The 23,610-nt window shown below is 42.3% G+C and overlaps 1 protein-coding gene across 1 annotated transcript in view; it reads left to right on the forward strand.

Annotated features, from left to right (window-relative positions):
- Nucleotides 1-833: 833 nt before the first annotated feature.
- Nucleotides 834-23,610, forward strand: part of bdh2 (3-hydroxybutyrate dehydrogenase, type 2) — a 107,730-nt gene continuing 84,953 nt past the window's right edge. Inside the window, 4 exon segments of the mRNA XM_072256560.1 lie at nucleotides 834-926; nucleotides 1,194-1,272; nucleotides 11,810-11,906; nucleotides 14,167-14,275. Of these exon segments, the coding sequence (XP_072112661.1) occupies nucleotides 834-926; nucleotides 1,194-1,272; nucleotides 11,810-11,906; nucleotides 14,167-14,275 (378 nt within the window).

Genomic DNA, 23,610 nt, shown 5'->3' on the forward strand with positions numbered 1-23,610 from the left:
TGAATCTGTGGAATTTGTTGCCACAAGGGGCCATGGAGGCCAAGTCATTGGATATATTTAAGGCAGAGGCTGATAAGTTCTTGATTATGTCAGGGCAAGAAGGGATATGGGTGGGAAGAAGGCAGGAGATTGGGGCTTAGAGGGAGATGGATCAGCCATGATGAAATGGTGGAGCAGACTTGATAGGCCTCATGGCCTAATTCTGCTCCTATATCTTATGGTCTTATGAAGTGACTTCCTTCAGCACTAGAGCAAGCAATAGCATTCTGTTAGCTCCTAAAAACTAGAGGCAGGTAGATATGCTGCCAATTTATAATAATAAATGGGCAGATAAATTAGGGGCCTATTGATTTGCCTTGATCATATATAATCTGGTCAGCAAACTTAATCCAGTACAAAAGCCCACTGCATTTTAAACACAACCACATATAACTGGCACTATTTAAAAAGTGTTTGCTCTAAGCACGGTATAGAGTCTAACGGCTGCACAAGTTCACACATTTGACACTAGTTTGAAACTGTCTTTGGCCACGATCTTCTGTCCCAGTTAAGTAGCATAGAGTCCCAAATAAACTAAGGGAATCTTGGCTGTTTTCTCATTTAGTTGTTCTTTAAGAGTTATCCCAAATAAGTGGCTGCTCGATGTACCAATTAATTGGAATCCGCAGTATTTTAATACAAAACAACGTAAATTTTTGTGGAATCCCTCCAAACAGCTTTCATTTCAATGACTAGTTGTCTACATTCTAGATGGAATGTAAAAGTCCTCTGTTCCATTTAGGGAATAGTAAGTTTTGCCCTGGGTGTAATTTCTCATTTCCCCCAAACAGAGGATGGGCCGACTGGATGGGAAAGTCATTGTACTCTCAGCTGCAGCACAAGGCATTGGACGAGCATGTGCAATCATAAGTCCTCAGTTTTAATTTGTACTATTTTGGAAGTTGTCCTGTTGAACTGGGACTTCAAACCACTGAGTCTGATTTCATTTTTAAAAAATCATCCATTAAATACCACCCAGGGAAGACGTGATGCAAATTAAAAGCTGTTGTTTTCAAAACCCCTTTGCATATATATTTAAATTATTTTTGCATAGCAGTTAGAATGTAAAGTCAATTACAATTTATGTAAAGCATAGAATGTCTTTTCTATTAATGTTAATGTCTATTAATGTGTATTTTCTTTTACATTTTGAGGCATTCTGTAAGGAAGGTGCCAAGGTCATTGCTACAGATATAAATGAAGAGAAATTAATGGAATTGCAGCAATATTCAGGTGATCAAGCAACTTGTTCTTTGCTGTGTTGTTTTGTATAATCTACAGTTAATAGTCTTAATGGAATTAATTATTGATTTTTTACCCTCTTTAAGAAAACCATGCTGACTTTGGCTTACTCTTTCTGAACCCCAGGGTGTAGTCCATCTGGTCCAGGTCACTCATCTGCCTTTGTACCTTTTAGCTTCCCAAGTAACTTCTCCCTTGTATTAGCAACTACACTCACTTTTGTCTCCTGATACTTTGAATTTCTGCCATACTGCTGGTGTCTTCCACAGAGAAGACTGATGCAAAATACTTATTGTCTGCCATTTTTTTTGTCTCCTATTACTACCTCTCCAGTGTCATTTTCCAGTGGTCTGGTGTCCACTCTTGCCTTTCTTTTACTCTTTATAGATCTGAAAAAAATGAGGAAATTGAGAGATATTGGGATAGTGCAGAGAAAATATATTAAGATTTTTTAAGAACTTGATGAATGGTGAAACATGCTTGCAAGGCCAAACAGTGTGCTTATGTTCCCATCCTAATGTTTATGTGATATAATGTGAGATAATTAAGTAACCAAATATTGCTCCGTTCCTAAACAGTTTTCAAAAATGCAACTGAGATGTTTCTGTATACTCATATTTTCAATTTGGGCAAAAGTTAATTCAATTATATTTCAGAGAGACCTCTCATGAAAGAAACACTGGAAGTTAATGTGCAGGCATAGCACTGAATTGGTAAGACAAGTGGTCTGATGGTCTTCATTGTACCAAAGATGGTGTAGGAAAGTAGAGACGTTTTGCTACATCTTTTAAGGTTGCACTTAGAAGATGTATATCATCTCAGGTTCCTTTCTTGTTAGAGGCAGCCAAGAGATGGCTTACTAGATTAATTTAAAGTATGAACAGGCAGTCTTTTAAGGGTAGATTAAGCTGTTTTAGTTTATGTTCTTTGGGACTTCACAAGGACAAGAAATGATCTAATTGAACTTTGTAAGATCCTAGGAAGATAAAACTATAAGATATATGAACAAAATTAGGGTATTTGACCCCTTGAGTCTCCTCCACCATTCAATTATGGCTGATTATTTTTCAATCCCATTCTCCACCTTCTCCCCATAACCCTTAACTCTCTTTATTAGATTATGAAGACACGTAGTCCTCTTTTATTGTCATTTAGTGATGCATGCATTAAGAAATGATGCAATATTTCAAGAAGCTTTCAGTGTCTACCTTAAATACACCCAATGACTTGGGACCTGCAGCCTTCTGTTGCAATGAATTCTGCAGATTAACCACTCACTGGTTGAAGAGGTCCCTCCTTGTCTTAGTTTTAAAGGTTCATCCCTTTATTCTGAGGCTTTGCCCTTGGATCATAGACTAATGGAAACTTCCTCTCCATATTCAGTCTATACTGAAATTAGCAGGAAACTCGTTCCAAGTGGATGCTCTGGTCTCAGGTTTCTAGGCTAGCCGTAGGCACATGTTCTGGGAGTGGCGTTAATGGAGAGATCTGAATACAAGCATGACGAGTATGCCCATGGAGTTGTGTACATTTTCCCTGTGACATTGGGATTCCCTACAAGTTCTGCTTTCTGCTCTCATCCCAATGATAGGTTGGTAGCTTAATTGACCACTACAAGTCATTCCTCATATAGGAATTGAAATGGGAATTGGTTTATTATTGTCATGCCTACAGTGGTACAGTGAAGAGCTTGTTTTGCATAGTGTTCATACAGATCAATTCATTACACAGTTTATTGAGGTGGTACAAAGTAAAAAAAAAAATTTTTAAATATTCATTTACGGCAAGTGGTCATTGCTAGCTAAGCCAGCATTTATTGCCCATCCCTAGCAGTCCTTGAGAAGGTGGTGATGAACTGCCTCCTTGAACCGCTGCAGTCCCTGAGGTGTAGGTACACCCACAGTGTTGTTAGGGAGGGAATTCCGTGATTTTGACTCAGCAACAATGAAGGAACGGTGATATGTTTCCAGATCAGGGTGGCGAGTGACTTGGAGGGGGATTTCTAAGTGGTGGTGTTCCCAGGTATCTGCTGTACTCGTCCTTCTAGGTGGTACTGGTCGTGGGTCTGGAAGGTGCTGCCTTAGGAACTTTGGTGCGTTGTTGCAGTGCATCTTGTAGATAGTACACACTGCTGCAACTGTTCATTGATGGTGGAGGGATTGGATTTGTGCAAGGGGTACAAGTCAAGTGGGCTGCCTTGTACTGGATGATCTCAAGCTTCTTGAGTGTTGATAGAGCTGCACTCATCCAGGCGAGTGGCAAGTATTCCCTTACCCTCCTGATCTGAACCTTGTAGATGGCAGACAGGCTTTGGGGAGTCAGGAGGTGAGTTACATGCTGCAGGATTCCTAGCCTTTGACGTGCTCTGGTAGCCATAGTGTTTATATGGCTAGTCCAGTTCAGTTTCCTATCAATGGTAAGCCCCCAGGATGTTGATAGTAGGGGATTCAGTGATAGTGATGCCACTGAATGTCAAGGGATGATGATTAGAGCCTCTCTTGTTGGAGATGGTCATTGCCTGGCTCGAATGATACTTGCCTCTTGTCAGCCCTAGCCTGGATATTGTCCAGGTCCTGCTGCATTTAGAACTGCTTCACTATCTGAGGAGTGACAGATGGTGCAGAACACTGTGCAGTCATCTGCTAACATCCCTACTTCTGACTTTATGATGGAAGAAAGGTCATTGATGAAGCAGCTGGAGATGTTTGGTCTTAGGACACCACCCTGAGGAACTCCTGCAGTGATGTCCCAAGGATGAGATGATTGACCTCCAACCACCACAATCGTCATCCTTTGTGTCAGGTATGACTCCAACCAGCAGAGGTTTTTCACCCTAATTCCCATTAATTCCATTTTAGCTTGGGCACCTTGATGCCATACTTGGTCAAATGCTGCCTTGATGTTGAGGGCTATCACTCTCACCTCACCTCTGGTATTTAGCTCTTTGGTCCATGTTTGGACCAAGGAGGTGATGAGGTCAGGAGCTGAGTGGCCTTGGCAGAACCCAAAGTGGGCATCCGTAAGCAAGTTTTTGTCAAGTAGGTGCTGCATGCAGAATGCAGAATGAAGTTTTACAGTTACAGACAATAAGTGACAAGATCATAACAACATACATTGTGAGAGCAAGAGCTCATCTTATAGTACTAGGAACCATTCCATAGTCTTATGACAGAGGGGTAGCCTGGTGGTACATGCTTTCCGGCTTTGTACCTTCTGTTCAATAGAAGAGGGGAAAGATAAAGTGTCCAGGGTGGGTGGGTCTTTGATTATGCTGGCTGCATAATTATATGCTGGCAGCGAGAATTATAGACAGTCCATGGATTGTAGATTCTGTAATGTGCTAAGCTGTGTCCACATTTCTTTATACTTTCTTTTGGACATATGCAGAGATTTGCCATTATCAAGCCAGTATGCATGTGGATAGGATGCTTTCTGTAGTTTATCGATAAAAATTAGTAAGGGTTGACTGGACTTGTCAGATTTCTTTAGTCTCTGAAGAAATACAGTCATTGTTGTGCTTTCTTGGCTGTGACATCAGTGTTGTTGGATCAGGACAGGCTGTGATGTTCACTTCTAGGAACTTGAAGCTCTCAAGCCTCTTGACCACAACACCATTGATGAAGACTGGAACATGTGCACCGCTCCCTTTCTGAAGTCATTGACCATCTCTTTAGTTTTGTTGACATTGAGGGAAATCTTATTGTCATGACACCAGGTAACTAAGCTCCCTATCTCCTGTACTCCGACTCATCACTGTTTGGGTTACGGCCCATTTTTTACGGATGGATTTAGCCCAGAATCTGGCCACAAAATCATGAGTGTACAGGGAGTAGAATACCAAAATAGAAGTTAAAAAACTTTGGAAGTCTAAATTAATGATGAAAAAGAATCAAAGGAATGTTGAGCATCAGAGAGATGGTATGTGACAGGGAGGCAAGTGATGGAATGGGATTAATAACTCTACGACCCAACATGGACTTGATGGATGAATATGTTGCAAGAAAATATAAGAATATATTTCTCAAATAAAGTCCTGCAAGATTCTGTTCTTGAAGTTTGCCTTGGGCCTTATTGTGACAATGCAGGAGGCCACAGGTAGAGAGGTCAGAGTGAGATGGAGAATTAAAGTGACTGACAACAGGAAGCTCAGAGTACTCCTGTGAACTGAATGCAGATATTCTGCAAAACAGTACCATCTTTTGGTTTGGTTTCTCTGTTGTAGGGGAGACCAAATTGTGAACACCAAATGCAATACATTAGATTGGAAGAAGAGTGAGTGAACCATTGTTTCACCTGGAAAGTCAGTTTGGGTCCCTGAATGGTGGGAAGAAAAAACTTGAAAGGTTAAGAGTTGCATCAACTGCAGTTGCAGGGGGAAGTGCTGCAAGAAGGGGGTGGTTTGTGGTTACAGAAAAGTGGACCAGAGAGAATGATCCTTGCAAAATGATGAAAGAAGATGTGTGTGATAGTGGAATCATTTTGATGGTGACAGAAATTGTGGAGAATGAACTATTGAATGCAGGGGTTAGTGGGATGGAAGGGAGCTTCATCCATATTTTGTCTCAGAGGAGAGGGAGTGAAGCCTAAAAATTAAATATATCACAGTGCAAAATCATTCCCCTTTCCTTCCATCAAATCTTCTAGTTGCAATCCTCAGTCTCTTTCCCCTTGTTCCCACTCTGAAGCAGTTTTACTGTATATCACTACGAACTCCCAAGTTCTCCCCAGTTGTCTACTTGTCTGCTGCTCCCAGCCAGCTCTTTATTGGATTAGGAAGCTCTGAAGTAACTACTGGGTTCCACAACTTTCTTCAATCTTATGTCTTTCACCCATCTTATCCCATTCTACTGACAACTGATCTCCATGACAATCTTGAGGCCAGTCCCTTTCTCATCTGGCAGGGCTCTAACTCCCTGCCTCCAATTCCCCTAGATATTTCTCTTTCATTGAGCCTCTATTTCTGACCTCCCATTCTTGCCAAGGTGTTCCCTAACTAGTCTGCCCTATTTCCAGTTATCGGAGTAATCTCCCATCTTCTAGACTACTTAAATATGAGCCAATCCAAATTCTGAAGCCAATGTCTCAGTGTGCTCTGTGCATCCTGCTCTTTTGTTCCTAATTAAGCAAAGCCGCAGTTTTAAAAAAAAGTGCTTATCCCTGTTTTCATTTTCCTGCATAATCTTTTTCTCTGTCTTTGCAGCCATCTCTAACTCTACAATCTTTGACCAGGTTTTTGATCTCTTGATCTAACGTCTGTTTCCGCTGGTTAGGGCCAGATTTTTCTCTTTAAGGTATTTCATCATATTAAACATGCTATAAGTTATTGTTGTTGCCTTCCAAAGCAAGTGCAGATCTCTGTAATGGTAAGGATAGGTGTTGCCACTGCAGTAGTTGGGAAGTCTGCAGTGGTTAGTCCCGGAGAGTATGGAAATGTTTGAACCCTGTCCCAGAAGGAGCAATCCCTGTGGAAAGCGGAGAGTGGAGGGGGAGGTAAAGATGTGTTTGCTGATTGGATCTGATTGAAGATGGTGGAAGTTGTGAAGAATGATGTGTTGGATGCGGAGGCTTATTGGGTCATAGGTGAGAACAAGAGGAACTATATCCCTGTTAAGACAGTGGGAAGATGGGGTGAGCATAAACCTGCAATTTCTGCCATCTTCCCTCTGTGATTCCCTTGTCTATTTGTCCCTCCCCACTAATTTTCCTCCTGGCATATATCCCTGCAAGCGACACTTGCCCATTTACCTCCTCCCTTACCTCCATTCAGGGCCTCAACAGGTGAGGCAATATTTCACCTGCAAATCTGTTGGGGTTGTCTATTGTATCTGCCTGCTCTATGTTGGCGTGACCTGAAAAAATTGGGGAACTGCTTTGTCGAGCATCTTCATTCCATCTGCCAAAAGTGGAATCTCATGGTGCACAACCATTTTAATACCTATCCCCATGCGCGTTTCAACATGACAGACCATGGCCTCCTTTTTTGCAACGATGAATTCTCTCTCAGGGTGGAGGAACAACACCTCGTATTCCGTCTAGGTAGCCTCCATCCTGATAGCATGAACATCAACTTCTCCTGTTAAAAAAAATTCCCTTCTCTGTTCTTTTCCCCACTCTTGCCTCTTACATCTTCTCATCACCTCTCTAAGTGCCCCTCCTTCCCTTTCTCCCATGGTCCACTCTCCTCTCCTAACGGATTCCTTCTTCTCCAGCCCTTTCCTACCCACCTGGCTTCACCTGCCACTTTCTAGCTGATCCTCCTTCCTCTCCCTCCGCCTTTTTATTCTGGCATCTTCCTCCTTCCTTTCCAGTTCCGAAGAAGGGTCTTGACCTGAAATGTCGACTGTTTGTTCATCTTTTAAGTCTCTGATGTTGATTTGCACATATTCAGAATGAAGTGCACTCATTTCACCATATACTTATTCAAAAAAAAAGGAGGGTTTTAAGGGAATACCTACGTTCTTGTAAATCTCTTCGGCACTCCTACCAGTTTAATAGCATCTTTCCTATAACAGCTTGATCAACACAGAGGTCTCATCTGTATCGTGTACAATTACACCTCCACCTCCAAACTTGTATACTTAATGTCCTGACTAATGAAGGCCGGGGTGCCAAAAGCCTTCTTCACCACTCCCTCTACCTGCAACAACACTCGCAGGAGACATGTACTTGTACTACTGGGTCCCTCTGTTTGCAACACTTCCTCAGATCCTACTGTACTCTGTGGAAGTGCTACCCTCATTTGTCTTCCCGAAATGAAACACTTCACACTTTTCCCAAATTAAACTTCACTTGCCATTCTTTGGTGCATTTTCCTATCGGATCAAGATCCTTCTGTAATTCTAAAGCCATCTTACTGTCAATGATATCACCTATTGTAGTGTGATTTGTAAATTGATGAACAATATCTAGTTAATTCTCATCGAAGTCATTGATATTGATGACAAATAGCAATGGGCCTAGTACCGAGCCTTAGGGAACACCATTAGTTACGGGACCCCACTGCAAAGGACAGGCTTCCACCATCATCTTTCCTACAGTCAAGCCGATTCTCAATCTAAATAACTAGCTTTCCCTGGATCACAAGAGATCTAGCTTTCCATGGACCCCTACCATGTGGAACTTTATCAAAGTACATACAGAACACATATACTGCCCTGCTCTTTGACTTTCTTGGTTACTTCTTCAAAGAACTCAATCAAATTTGCAAGACGCTTCATGTACAAAGCTGTGCTGACTTTCTATTCAACCCCTTTCTTTCCAAATGTATGTATAATTTATCCCCCAGAAACTCCTCGAGTAACTTTCTACTTTAGTTGTTAACCTTACTGCTCTATAGTTCCCAGGGCAGCTCACACAGAATTCTGGAGGAATTCAGCAAGACAAGCAGGATCTATGGAAAGGAATAGTCAGTCGGCATTTTGGGCCGAGACCCTTCATCAGGACTCGGCAGGTTTTCTTTGCAACCCTTCCTAAATAAAGGCATGACATTAGCCACCCTCCATTCTTCCAGCTTCACCTGGAATAAAAATGATGCAGATACCTCAGCCAGGTCTCCCACAATTCCTTTTGTAGCTCCTCCCAGTATTCTTGGTTATACCCAATCGGGCCCTAGAGATAGGCATGCCTACCTTCATTCCTTTTCAGACATCCACATCCACTACCTTTTCGCTGTAATGCAGACTTTCCCCAGGACCTCCCCATTAGCTATCTAAAGGTACAATGTCTTCATTTCCTTTTTCACACTTCATAAGACAATGGTCAGACCTCATTTGGAGTATTTTGAGCTGTTTTGGGCCCCATATCTAAGAGTAGGTGCACGCAGTTGGAGAGGGTGCAGACAAGGTTTGCGAGAATGATCCTGGAAATGAAAAGGTGAGGAGTATTTGCTGGCTCTGTGCCTGTATTCACTGAAGTTTAAAAGAATTGGGCGGGGGGAGAGGGCGGAATCTCATTTAACCTACTATATATTGGAAGGCGAAGATAGAATGTACGTGCAGAGGATGTTTCCTGTAGTACAAGAGATATTATCTCTTATTTCCTTAGTTATCCAAGGCTGGCTCTCCCTACACTTACTGTCCTTACTTTTGACTGGAATATGCTTTTGTTGAGCACTGTGAAAAATCTCTGAAAGTATTCCACTGTTCCTCAACTGTCCTACCAAATAGCCTGTGCTCCCAATCCACATTAGCCAGCTCCTCCCTCATCCTGTTGTAGTCTCCCTTTTTCAAGCATAATACACTAGTTTTAGATCTAACTATTTCATCCTGCATCTGTATGCAAAATTCAATCATACTATGATCACTCTTTCGAAGAGGATCCCTGACTACAAGATCGTTAATCTTACCTGTCTCATTGCACAGGACTAGATCTAAGATAGTGTTTTCCCTTGTAGATTCACTAACATGCTGCTCAAGAAAGCCATCATGGATGCATTCCATGAAGTCCTCCTCAAGACTTCCTTAACCAACCTGATTCACCCAATCTATGGGGAAGGTTCTTGATTAGTAATGATGTCAAAGTTTGCAGGAAGAAATCAGGAGAATGAGGTTGAGAAGGAAAATAAATCAGCTATGATCAAATGGTAGACCAGACTCTATGGGCCAAATGGCCCAATTTTGTTCCTATGTCTTGTTTAATTTACATAGTATACCAGGTTTTCATGATTCTGTCTGAAGAGCTCATTTATAAGTGCCTTGAAATACAATTGAGATCTCAAAACTATTATCCTCTGAATAGTGTTGATCTAAATCTGAGGTCTGCATTGCCCAATCTCCTTGTGCAGTGCCTTAATAAGGCTGAAGAGGCCATGTAGTCCTGGCTTTATGATTGCTGTGGATTTATATGGCAATTTACATTACTACTTTATAAAAACAAGATGTTGGAAATCTTCAACCACACACACACATTTTGGAGGAAGTAAGCCAGTCAGGCAGCATCTCTGGAGGGGAATAAACAGTCAACATTTCATCAAGACTATTTTAACAAGTTGCTCTGCTGCAGCAAATGATTAAATGCTTCTTCAGCTGTTAGTACCTATGCTAACTCTACAGAGTGATGTAGTTTTAAGTAATGAAGGTGAAGAAGCTATAATTCAGTTCGGCTGTGGTAGTGGAACAGAGTGCTGAGCAAGAGGACTCAGAATCATCCTTTTTCATGTTGGCTTGTGCGCTGTCTCTCACACTCTCACTCTCTCTCTCACACACACACACACACACACACACACACACACACACACGTATTTGTTCTCTTCTCACCTTCCTTTTTGTCTCTGTCCTAATTCTGTTCTCATTTCCCCCTGCTTTCTTCCTCTCTGCTGAGAAGTCTGTGTACTAGATCACCTTGGTAACATCAGCTTGGGTTCATTTTATGCAAGGTTTGTTTACTTAGATATGATACACAAGGTAAGTGGACCGACAAACTATTGGTGCCTAGCCGTGGTTGGGCTTCAGTAGCACTGAGTATGGCAGGAAAAGTTAACACGCCTTAGATATTTTATTCATTGTGCACACTGGATGAATTCCTCCGTTGATAACTATTAGGAATAATTACACAGTTTTATTGTACTGTAGTACTATAAGGTACATTGGTGGTAGTCTAATTTGTTCTACATTTCAATACATAATTTGTTACTTAGTTTGAGTTTTTAAAATACCTTTTTAACCATTTCCATGGAACTTCGGTTAATCGGGGTGGCTGCTTGGGTCAAAATTTACTGGTTCCAATGTGACCCGATTAAATGAAATCCACTGTACTGGTAAATGCTGACATGTTGCTGTCTTTTGATGAGATTGGATATAGAGGTTACCAATATCAGTAGCTACATTCTCCCTAGTGGAAGTAACTGTTGATAAAAAATATTGTGAATTCCTCACTTTTTGTGGCATTAAGTTGGGGCAGGGTTCAACAGTTGGTTTATAGTTGGGAACAATATTCCTGAATCACCACTATTCTCTGTAATAATCTTGGGATAATGGGCTGTTCGTGCAGAGTGTATAACAACATTAAAGGAGACTAGTTTTTCCTTGAAAATATTACAGTGAATCTCTAGCTCATTTTTCCTCCATTTTCTCACAGCTACTGTGCATCATCTCTTGCACAGCTTTTCTCTTTGGAGCAAAAAAGGATGAGTGACGGCTTGATAGAGGTGTTCAATATGATAAGAGGCATAGCTAGCTAGGGTCTTGTCTTGGGGTAGAAATGGCTAATATGAGGGGGCATAATTTCAAGGTGATTGGAGGATTATATAAGAGGGATGTCGGAGGCAAGTGTTTTTTTATTTACACAGAGTAGTGGGTGTGTGGAACGTCCTGCCAAGGGTAGTGGTAGAGACAGCGGCAGATACATTAGGGGCATTTAAGGATAGGCAGAAGGATGATAGAACATTAAAGGGCTATGTAGTAGGGAAGGGTTACTATGATCTCAGAATGGACCAAAAGGTCGGCACAAGTATGTGGGCTGTAGGGGCCTGTGTTGTGACCTATGTGTGCATTAATCTGCATTTCTGTCAAATGTTTCTGTGTTCCAATAGGTATTCAAACCAAAGTTCTGGATGTGACTCAGAAAGAACAAATTGAAAAGCTGGCCAGAGAGACTGACAGAATTGATGTTCTGTTCAACTGTGCAGGGTAATAAAGATAAAATCTTCAAATATTTTTGCAATGAACCTTCCTTTGACGAAATTGGATGTTTGAGTTCAGCTTATCCTTATTCCCTTGCATAGCATTGAAGTACTATTGAACCCATTTCAGTGAAAATGAGCTTGTACAGTAAATAATTAGTGTTGTTTGATACAAATGTTCAAACTTTGTTAATGGAATTTTTAAAATGAAAATCGGTGTTTGTATTAAAGATGAGTGATGGCATCTGTCAAGCATTGAAGGTGTACTTGTGTTTTCACTAAGTTTGTACCTGCCTTGAAGAATGAGTGCATTAATTCATCTGAATAATGATTACAAATATTCAAGATACTTGAAATGTATCATCATACTGGAGGTACTAAGTTAAGGGTGAAAGGTGAAATATTTAAGGGGAATCTGAGGTCACCCTGCTGAGACTGTGGAACAAGCTGCCAGCCAAAGTGGTTTGATTGCAACCTTTGTAAGAGGTTTGGATAAATACTATACATGGATGAGAGGGGTATGGAGGGCTGTTGTCCAGGTGCTAGGCAGAATTACAATTCAGCATGGACTATTTGGGCAAAAGGACCATTTTGTTTCATAGTGACTGGAATATAAAAGCAAGGGTGTAATGTTGAGGCTTTATAAGGCACTGGTGAGGTCTCACTTGGAGTATTGTGAGCCGCTTTAGGCTCCTCATCTAAGAAATGACATGGTGACCTTGGAGAAGGTTCATGGGAGATTCTGGGATTAAAAGGCTTATCATACGAGGAGCGCTTGATGGCTCTGGGCCTGTGCTCACTGGAATTCAGAAGAATGGGGGTGGGGGGGGGAAAAATCTCATTGAAACTGATCAAAGGGCCTCTAAAGTTGGATGTGGAGAGGATGTTTCCTATGATGGGGGAACCTGAGACCAGGGGACACATCCTTAAAATAGAGGGACGTCCATTTAGAGAGGAGATAAAGAAAAAATTCTTTAGCCTGAGGGAATTGGGAATCTGTGGAATTCTTTGGCACAGGTAGCTTTGGAGGCCAACTTATTGGGTATATTTGAGGCAGAGATTGATAGATTCTTGATTAGTCAGGACATGAAGGGATATGGGGAGAAGGCAGGAGATTGGGGCTGAGAGGGAAATGGATCAGCCAAGATGAAATGGCAGAGCAGACTCGATGGGCCAAATAGCCCAAATTTGCTCCTATGTAGACAATAGGTGCAGGAGTAGGCCATTCAGCCCTACGAGCCAGCACTGCCTTTCACTGTGATCATGGCTGATCATCCACAATCAGTACCCTTTTCCTGCCTTCTCCCCCTATTCCTTGATTCCACTATCTTTAAGAGCTCTATCTAACTCTTTCTTGAAAGAATCCAGAGAACTGGCCTCCACTGCCTTCTGAGGCAGAGCATTCCACGGGGTTGAAGGAAACAAGGTGGCAGATATTGTTACCAAACAATCACTTAAAATTAAGGATACAAATGTAGTGGTGCCTTTGCATAAGGGGGGACTGAAAGCCATAATTAAAAAGTCTATTTAATCACTGTGGCAACAAAATTGGGATAAGGAAAGGATGGCATTCATATAAAATTCAGAGGATGCAGGGAACTCAAATGGGAGATGGGTATAAAAGGAGAGAAGTTATACTTACACATTTACGTACATATATTATGGTCTAAAGGTCCTTTACCTGTGCTGTGGTATTCTATGACTCTATACCCTTGTCCTTGAGTAAGCTTAAAATTCAGATTAGCTTATTGTCATGTACAGCAGGATGCAATGAAATTCCTTACTCTGTGAACCTCACAGAGTATATATGGTAATAAATAAATACAACAAATACGTACAGTGATTAGTACAAAACAGCAGAATGGTGCAAAGCCTGTTGTGCAGGGTAAAAGAAATGCTCAAGTAACAATAGTGGCATAACTGCGAGAGGCAGAATTAAGAGAATGAGAATGTGGTAGCAACACAGAGAAGAGGGTGTGAAAGAATTGATTCATTCAAAAGTGTGATTGTGTGAGATAGATTTGGTTCTTGAGTCTGAGTATCCACCACTGATTTAAGATACGGTTTTCCGTATATTAACGCATTTTTCGGAAACATGGATGGAAGTTTTTTTTCCTCCAGTCCTGCTGAAGGGTCTCGGCCCGATATGTCACCTGTACTCTTCTTCCATAGATGATGCCTGCTTGCTGAGTTCCTCTAGCATTTTGTGTGTGTGGCTTGGAAGAATAAAGTATCTGTGTTTGATGAGTAAATGATTTATTGTCTAGTTTTGTCCATCATGGATCAGTTCTGGATTGTGAAGACAAAGACTGGGATTTTACCATGAACCTTAATGTCCGCAGCATGTACCTGATGATCAAAGCCTTTTTACCCAAGGTTCAGAAGCTCTCACTTCCTGCTCTGGCAATTTATGGAAATATGATTCAGCTGTTTGCATAAACAATTGTGTAAAGGTTATACAAGCATGTGTTATGTAGGGATTTGCGTCTTCGTGACAACAAAGTGCTATTCAAATAGAGTACACAAACAGTGTGAATTCAGTTAATGAATGGTTGGACTCAGAATCAGTTTGAGACATCTGTTTTTTAGCCTATGTGTTGAGAAGCATTCAGCGTTGAGCAATGCTGTTTCTCTGTGACCACATAAATTAATTTTCTTTAAGACCCTCACCACCTCTGAAAGTCCAACCCTAAGTCCAGCATCATGAAAGGTGGAAATGGATATGGCTGGCCAACAGGGCTCTTATGAAGCTGTATAGGCCAATTCCCTGTACAGTGAATGCAATGGATTATAGAAACATTGACAAACTTTACCATACCATCGAGTTTGTGGGATGTTGGAGAAAGGAGGTCATTTTTAGGCTGTGCTCTACTAAGTGCTAAGGGCCTCAAAAGGAAAACGACCTCACCAATTCCCTGTTGACCAGTAAACCACTTTGAAAAAAATTAATGAAAAGCTCAACACCACTGACTGTGTGGTTTTAAATGGAATAAAGATAATATCGATAATGCAAACTATGCTGAAGCAACACCTTGGAGTTTCACAACCTATATGTTTGAAAAAAACAATCCAGCAGTTCTCCAGTTCTGTTTTTAGTTTGCATCTAGATAGACCATGGTGAGGGAGACCCCAGAGAGTGACACAAGCACTGATACTTGTGTGGACAAGTACAGCTTCAACAGCACCATATAGGACACAGCAGCCCACTTGCCAGGCCCACCATCCCAAACATTCACTCACCCCACCACTGATGCACAGTGCCATCTACAGAATGCACTGCAGCAACTCACTGAGACTCCTTAGACAAAATCCTCCAAATACACAAACTCTAACTTGTAAATATATGGCTGTCCTTCACTGTTGTAAGGACCAAATCCTGTAATTCTGTCCCTAACAGCATTGTAGGTACACTCACACCTCAAAGATTTTGCAGTGATTCAAGAAGGCAGCTCACCACCACTTTCTCAAGGGCAACTAGGTTACAGCAGTTAAACACTGGCTTAGCCTGTGAAGTCCACATCCCTTGGTAGCTTTGAAAGACCAGAGAGAGAACTAAAATGGAACTTTCTTTACAGACAGTTGAAATCTGCCAAACATGAGCTGCACCCATCAAAGTTGCTGGTGAACGCAGCAGGCCAGGCAGCATCTCTAGGAAGAGGTACAGTCGACGTTTCGGGCCGAGACCCTTCGTCAGGAGCTGTTTTGTTTCAGGAAATTTTGTTCTGAACTCTGCAATTTCATTGCCATCTTTGACTCCAGGGTGGCCTCATTTGTGCCATCAACTTATTGCACTTAACAATACCCGATTTGAATCTTGCTTCTGCCTATTTGGTCCTGAAACTGATCTCTTCCTGTATACCCTTGCAGATAATAACAAAGCCTTCTTTTCAAAATAATTAGCAAATGAAGTAATACTTGATTTAAAACTCTCAATATACTTGGAAAGCAAAAAAACTGCAGATGCTGCAGACCAGGTATAGATACTGGAAACATTTGACATGTCAGGAGAGTGAAACAGGGTCAATATCTTGGCTTGAACTAAAAATGTTAGACAACAAACATGTTTTAAGTTGCAGAGAATGATGGAGAGAAAGAAAAGGGAATGTCTGTGACTAGCGAACAAGAGAGACTGAATGAAATAAATAGTGGAGGCATTGGCTGAGAGAACAGTGAAGATTTGTTGATCACAGCTGCTGTGGCTGGAGGAGATGTAAATAGAATCAGATGAATAAAACAGAGGATAAAAAGGAAAGTGTGAGATAAAAGACACTATAATTGCTGGAAATACTCAGCAAGTCAGCCAGCATCTGCAGAGAGAGGAAAATGGAGATTGATGACCTTTCTTCAGAACTTTCTAGTTCTGATACAAATTGGAAAGGCTGGTTAACTGAAAGGTTCTCGTTGGAAGATGAGATACAAGAGACCAATGGAGAAGAGGACAGAATGGGACGAGAATTCAAGAAACAGGCAACTAGAAGCTCAGGATGACATGTGCAGACTGTACACAGGTGTCCTGCAAAGTGCTGACCCACTCTTTCTTTGGTTTCTCCAAAGCAGAGGAGAGCACAGCATGCTGTACATTAAACTGGAAGTGAATTATTGCTTCTACTGGAGAGATTGTTTGGATGTCTGGGTAGTAGGAAGGGAAGAAGTATAAAAGGCAAGAATTGTTTTCCAGGAGTACATGGAAGTTTCGGTTTAAGATAGCGCTACTGAAGATGTGCAGCAGCTTCCAGTTAAATCATAACGCAGGAGATTTGACTAAAAGTGTTACTTATAACATCTTTTCCGAAGAAAATTGTGGTGAACTATCGCCTCGGACAGGAGGCAGGTGGAGGTGAGGCTGTTTCGGGGGATGAGCTGTGCTAGGGCGTTGTGGGGTGCAACATGTTTGAGCTGGAGTAGCAGACGGAGTTCATATTGCTGTCAGAGATGCAGTGAGCACTTTGAAGAGGAGTCGATGGACAAGAGCTTTGATGCCCGTCCACCTAATCCAGGTTTGAGGTTGTATCGCGCAAAGTGCCGAGCCGATTTAGTTAGATGGAGAACGGCTTCTGGCTGGGCAGCCCAAGTGTATTGGGGCACCAGAATCCAGGTCCTGGACTTGGACTTGAGGACCTGAGTAATAAGGAAAGTTTAAATAGGTTAGGACTTTAGTCCCTGGAGCACAGGAGAATAAGGGGAGGCATGATAAAGGTGTACAAATTATAAGGGTTATAGATAGGAAATGCATAAGGTCTCAGGTTTGGTGAGATGAGAACTATAGAGACCATAAGTTTAAGGTGAACGGTGAAATATTTAAAGGGAATCTGAAAGGAAATTTCTTCACTCAGAGGGTAGTGCGAGCATGGAATGAGCTGCCAGTTGCCAGGAAGTTGTAGAGGCAGGTTCGTTTGTATCATTTAAGAGACGTTTGGGTGGAGGAGTCTGCAGGAAGTCTGGATGCAGCCGGATGGGTCTAGGTAGAAGATCAGGATGGCATGGACTAGATGGCCAAGGGGCCTGTTTCCGTGCTGTAATACTTTATGAGAATTAAGTGCTGTGAGATAAGGAAGTGGTCAGTGGGTTAGAAGAGTGGGCCAGGGAATTACTGAGGGAACAGTAAATGGAGAAGGTCTGGTGTCTGATTGAAAAATCACATTGAAAGTGATAGGAAGGATAATCTGTTAAATGTGGAGGCTGATGGGGTGGAAGGTGAAGGGAATCTTGGGTTGACAGGAGAGCGAATCAGAACAAGGCACAGAAAACAGAACTGGTGCAGCACACACAAAATGCTGGAGGAATTCAGCAGGTCAGGCGGTATCTGTGGAGATGATCATAAGGGTCTCCCTAGAATTCATCGGGGACATTTATCAGGAACACTGCATACGCAGGACCCTTAGTATTATTAAGGATCCCACCCATCCATCCAGCATCCTCTTTGACTTTCTACCATCAGGCAGGAGACTAAGATGCAAAAAAAACAAGAACAGTCAGGATGGGAAACAGTTTCTTCCCCCCAAACCATCAGGCAGGAGACTAAGATGCAAAAAAAACAAGAACAGTCAGGATGAGAAACAGTTTCTTCCCCCCAAACCATCAGGCTTCTGAACTTACAGCCACATCATATCTGAAGTGTCACTGGTTAATCTGTCCAGTACCTTATGATATTTAAACAGCAAACTAAAGTGCATTAATGTTATGTATGATTCACCTGTAGATTTTATCCCTACCTTCATAAGCTATCGTGTGTTATTTGTTTTGTGTATTACTGTGTTTTACACTATAGTTCGAAGAAATGTTGCCTTGTTTCTATATACATTATTTGGTTATATACATTATATATGTGTTTATAGTTAAATGGCAATAAACTTGACTTGACATGAAATGAGAAAACAGTAATATTTCAGGCCAAGAACCTTCATCAGGACTGGAAAAGAAGGGGGGAAGATGTCAGAATAAGAAGATGGGAGGAGGGGAAGGAGATTAAGCTGAAGATGATAGGTGAAGTCAGGAGGGTGGGGGGGATGAAGAAAGAAGCTGTGAGGTCATAAATAGAAAAAGCAAAGGGCTAGAGAAGAAGGAAACTGTTAGGAGGAGAATGGATCATAGGAAAAAGGGAAGGAAGAGGGAAACTGAGGGAGGTGATAGGCAGGTGGGGAGAAAAGGTAAGAAACGAGAGTGGGGAAATGAAGAAGTGGTAAGGGGGAGGGGAATATTGCCAGAAGCTGGAGAAATTGATGTTCATGTCATCAGTTGGAGGCTATCTAGATAAAATATGAAGCGTTGCTCCTTCAACCTGAGAATGATCTCACGGTGACAGAAGAGGAGGCCATAGACTGACATGTCAGAATGGGAATGGGGATAGGAACTGAAATGGTTGGCCACCAGGAAATTCCACTTTTTGTGGATGAAGTTGAGGTGCTTGACAAAACATTACGCAATCTATATTAGGTCTCACCAATGTAGGGTAGGCCATATCGGGATAAGTGGAGTAAGGGAAATGACAGTGGTACGAGAGAGAGGAGTTGGCCAAAGTAAGTTAGAAGGAGCTGCTGACAGGAATGTCAGCAGAGCAGCAATGCTGTGTGTTTCTGGGGAAAATGAGGAAGGTGCAGAACTAATTCTTCACTCTAAAAATGAAGAAGTACTCAAATGGTGAAATAGTACAACCGTGGCTGACAACGGAAGTCAAAGCTATTGTAAAAGCAGAAGAAAGGGCATACAACAAAGCAAAAATTAGTGGGAAGATAGAGAGTTGGGAAGTTTTAAAAAACCCACAGAGAGCAATTTAAAAAATCATTAGAAGGGAAAAGATGAAATATGAAGCAAGCTAGCAAATAATATCAAAGTGGATAGTAAAAGTTTTTTCAAGTATGTTAAAAATAAAAGAGAAATGAGAGTGGATATAGGACCGCTAAAAAATGAGGCAGGAGAAATAATAACGGGAGAAGGAGATGGCTGATGAGCTAAGTGAGTATTTTGTATCAGTCTTCACTGTGGAAGACACTAGCAGTATGCCTGATGTTGTAGTGTGTGAAGAAGAGAAGTGGGTGCAAATACTGTTACAAGAGAGAAGGTGTTCAAAAAGCTGAAAGACCTAAAGGTACACAAATCACTTGGACCAGAGGAACTACACCCTAGGGTTCTGAAAGAGGCAGCTTTAGAGATTGTGGTGGCATTAGAAATGATCTTTCAAAAATCATTGGACTCTGGCATGGTGCCAGAGGACTGGAAAATTGCAAATGTCACTCCACTCTTTAAGGGAGGAAGGCAGCAGAAAGCAAATTATAGACCAGTTAGCCTGACCTTGGTGGTTGGGAAGAGATTGGAGTAAATTGTCAATTGAGGTGATGGAGTACTTGGTAACATAGGACAAGATAATACAAAGTCAGCAATGTTTCCTTAGGGGGAAATCCGGCCTGATGAACCTGTTGGAATTCTTTGAAGAGATTACAAGTAGGATAGATAAAGGGGATGCAGAGGATGTTGTATATTTGGACTTTCAGAAGGCCTTTGACAAGGTGCCACACAGGAGGCTGCTTACCAAGTTAAGAGCCCATGGTATTACAGGAAAGTTACTAACATGGTTAGAGCATTGGCTGATTGGTAAGAGGCAGCGAGTGGGAATAAAAGTATACTTTTCTGGTTGGCTGCCAGTGACTAGTGGTGTTCCACAGGGGTCGGTGTTGGGACCACTTCTTTTTATGCTGTATATCAGTGATTTAGATGATGGAATAGATGGCTTTCTTGCCAGGTTTGCAGATGATATGAAGATTGGTGGAGGGGCAGGTAGTGTTGAGGAAACAGGTAGGATGCAGAAGGACTTAGACAGATTAGGAGAATGGGCAAGAAAGTGGAAAATGAAATACAGTGTTGGAAAATGCATGGTCATGCACTTTGGTAGTAGAAATAAATGTGCAGACTATTTTCTAAATTGGGAGAAAATCCAGGAATCTGAGATGCAGAGGGACTTGGAAGTCCTTGTGCAGAACACCCTGAAGGTTAACTTACAGGTTGAGTCGGTGAGGAAGGCAAATGCCATGTTAGCATTCATTTCAAGAGGTCTAGAATACAAGATCAGGGATGTGATGCTGAGGCTTTATAAGGCACTGGTGAGGCCTCACCTTGAGTATTGTGAACAGTTTTGGGCCCATCATCTTAGAAAAGATGCACTGGCATTGGAGAGGGTTCAGAGGAGGTTCACAAGGATGATTCTGGGAATGAAAGGGTTATCATACGAGGAACGTTTGATGGCTCTGGGTCTGTACTCGCTGGAGTTCAGAAGGTTGAGGGGGGATCTCACTGAAACCTTTCAAATATTGAAAGGCCTAGACGGAGTAGATGTGGAAAGGATGTTTCCCATGATGGGAGAGTCCAGGACAAGAGGGCATAGCCCCAGGATAGTGGGGCGCCCCTTCAGAACAGAGATGCAGAGAAATTTCTTTAGCCAAAGAGTGGTGAATTCGTGAAATTTGTTGCTACATGCAGCTGTGGAGGCTAGGTCGCTGGATGTATTTAAGGCAGAGATTGATAGGTTCTTGATTGGACATCTCTGATGTCATGACAAGGAAAGCCTCATCCTGGGAACAGATGCAATAGAGACACAAGAACTGAGAAAAGGGAATGATATTTTTATAGGAGACAGGCATGGGAATTAGTGAGTTTATAAAAGAAATACACACAAAGTGCTGGAGGAACTCAGCAGGCCAGGCAGCATCTATGGAAAAGAGTAAACAGTTGACCTTTCGGGCTGAGACCCTTCATTCAGGGCCCCAAAGGTACTTGCAGGTGAGGCGACCCTTCACTTGGGAGTCTGTTGGAGTCATCTACTGTATCCGGTGCTCCCAGTGTGGCTTCCTGTATATCGGTGAGACCCGACATAGATTGGGAGACTGCTTTGCCAAGCACCTATGCTCTGTCTGCCAGAAAAAGTGGGATTTCCCAGTGGCCACCCATTTCAATTCTACTTTCCCATTCCAACATGTCAGACCATGGCCTCCTCTACTTCTGTGTGAAGCCACACTCAGGTTGGAGGAACAACACCTTATATTCCACAAACACGAGGAAATCTGCAGATGCTGGAAATTCAAGCAACACACGCAAAATGCTGGTGAAGGCAGCAGGCCAGGCAGCATCTGTAGGAAGAAGTACAGTCGACGTGTCAGGACAAAGGGTCTCGGCCCGAAACGTCGACTGTACTTCTTCCTACAGATGCTGCCTGGCCTGCTGCGTTCCACCAGCATTTGTGTGTGTTACCTTATATTCCAGCCGGTAGCCTCCAGCCTAATGGCATGACCATCGATTTCTTGAACTTCTGTTAATGCCCCCACCTGTTCTCCTTCACCATTATCCCATTTCATTCCCTCACCTTATCTCCTTACCTGTCCATCACCTTCCTCTGGTGCTCCTTCTTCCCTTTCTTCCATGGTCTTATATCCTCTCCTGTCAGATTCCTCTTTCTCCAGCCCTTTATCTCTTTCACCAGTCGACTTTCCAGTTCTTTACTTCACCCCTCCCCCTCTCCCAGTTTGACCTATCCCCTACTACCTTGTACTTCTTCCTCCCCTTCCTACTCTGACTTCTCATCTATTTTTTCTGTCCTGATGAAGGGTCTTGGCCTGAAACATCAACTGTTTACTCTTTTATATAGATGCTGCCTGGCCTGCTGAGATCCTCCAGCATTTTGTGTGTGTTGCTTTGATTTCCAGCATCCGCAGATTTTCTCTTGTTTGTGATTATAAAAGATATCAGTAGTTAGTTTGTCTCCAGTGAGGGAGACAGGTCGAGAAAGGGAGAGAAGTACCAGAAATGGACTAAGTGAATTTAAAGGCGGGATGGAAGTTGGAAGCAAATGAAAGTGATGAAGTTAATGTGCTCGGAAAGGGTTGGGAGCACTACCAGAGTGCTGTTTGAGCACACACCTCATATGCAGGGTATTTCCCGCAGATAGCGCTTTTATTTCAATACAGTACTTGGTAATTTCTTGCTGAATCAGCAACACATATAATTATGATTGCATTTTATTTTGAAATGACCATTGTTTTTAAGCAGGTGCCATCTTATTGGCTCTTTACTCAACCCTGGAACATCTGGACCACAAAGGTGCATACATCAGGATGATCTTTATCAACTACAGCTCAGCATTCAATACCAACATCCCCTCAAAACTAATCATTAAGCTTCCAGACATTGGCCTCAATACCTCCCTGTGCAACTGGATTCTCGATTTTCTTACTTCAGTTTGGATTGGCAACAAGATCTCCTCCATGACCTCCATTAATCCAGGTGCACCACAAGGCTGTGTGCTTCACCCCCTGCTCTGCGCGCTTTACACTTATGACTCTGTGGTTAAGCACAACTACAATGCCATATTTAAGTTTGCTGATGACACCATTGTTGTGAACTGTATCAGAGGTGGTAATGCATCAGTCAACAGGAGGGAGATTGAAAATCTGGCTAAATAGTGCCATGACAACAACCTCTCACTCAATGTCAGCAAAACCAAGGAACTGATTAGTGACTTCATGAGAAGGAAACCAGAGGTCTATGAGCCAGTCCTCATCTGGGGATCAGAGGTGGAGAGGGTCAGCAACTGTAAATTCCTCTGTGTTATCATTTCAGAGGACCTGTCCTGGACCCTGCACGCAGTTTCAATTATGAGGAAAGCACGGCAGTGCCAATACCTAGGAGTTTGCGAAGATTTAGCGTGACATCTAAAACTTTGACGAACTTCTATAGATGTGTAATGAAGAGTACATTGACTGGCTGCCTCACAGCCTGGTATGGCAACACCAATGCCCTTAAATGGAAAATCCTACAAAAAGGTAATGCATACGGCCCAGTCTATCAAGGGTAAAGCCCTCCACACCACTGAGCACATCTACATGAAATGTTGTCTTAGGAAAGCAGCATCCATCATCAGGGACCCCCCCCCCCCCCCCACCACCACCACCACCCAGGACACGCTCTCTTCCTGCTGCTGCCATCAGGAAGGTGGTACAGGAACTATCAGGCTCCAGAACCAAAAAGGTTACATTCAATTCCACTTGCCCTGCCACAACTTATGAACTCACTCTCAGGGACTCTTCATCTCATGTTCTTGATATTTATTATTATTTATTTCCTTTTGTATTTTCGCGGTTTGTTGTCTTTTGCACGCTGGTGAATGCCCAAGTTGGTGTGATCTTTCATTGATTCTAATCTGGTTACTATTGTATTATGGATTTATT

Source organism: Mobula birostris, chromosome 4, assembly GCF_030028105.1.
Source record: "Mobula birostris isolate sMobBir1 chromosome 4, sMobBir1.hap1, whole genome shotgun sequence".
In the NCBI taxonomy this organism is placed as follows: Eukaryota; Metazoa; Chordata; class Chondrichthyes; order Myliobatiformes; family Myliobatidae; genus Mobula; species Mobula birostris.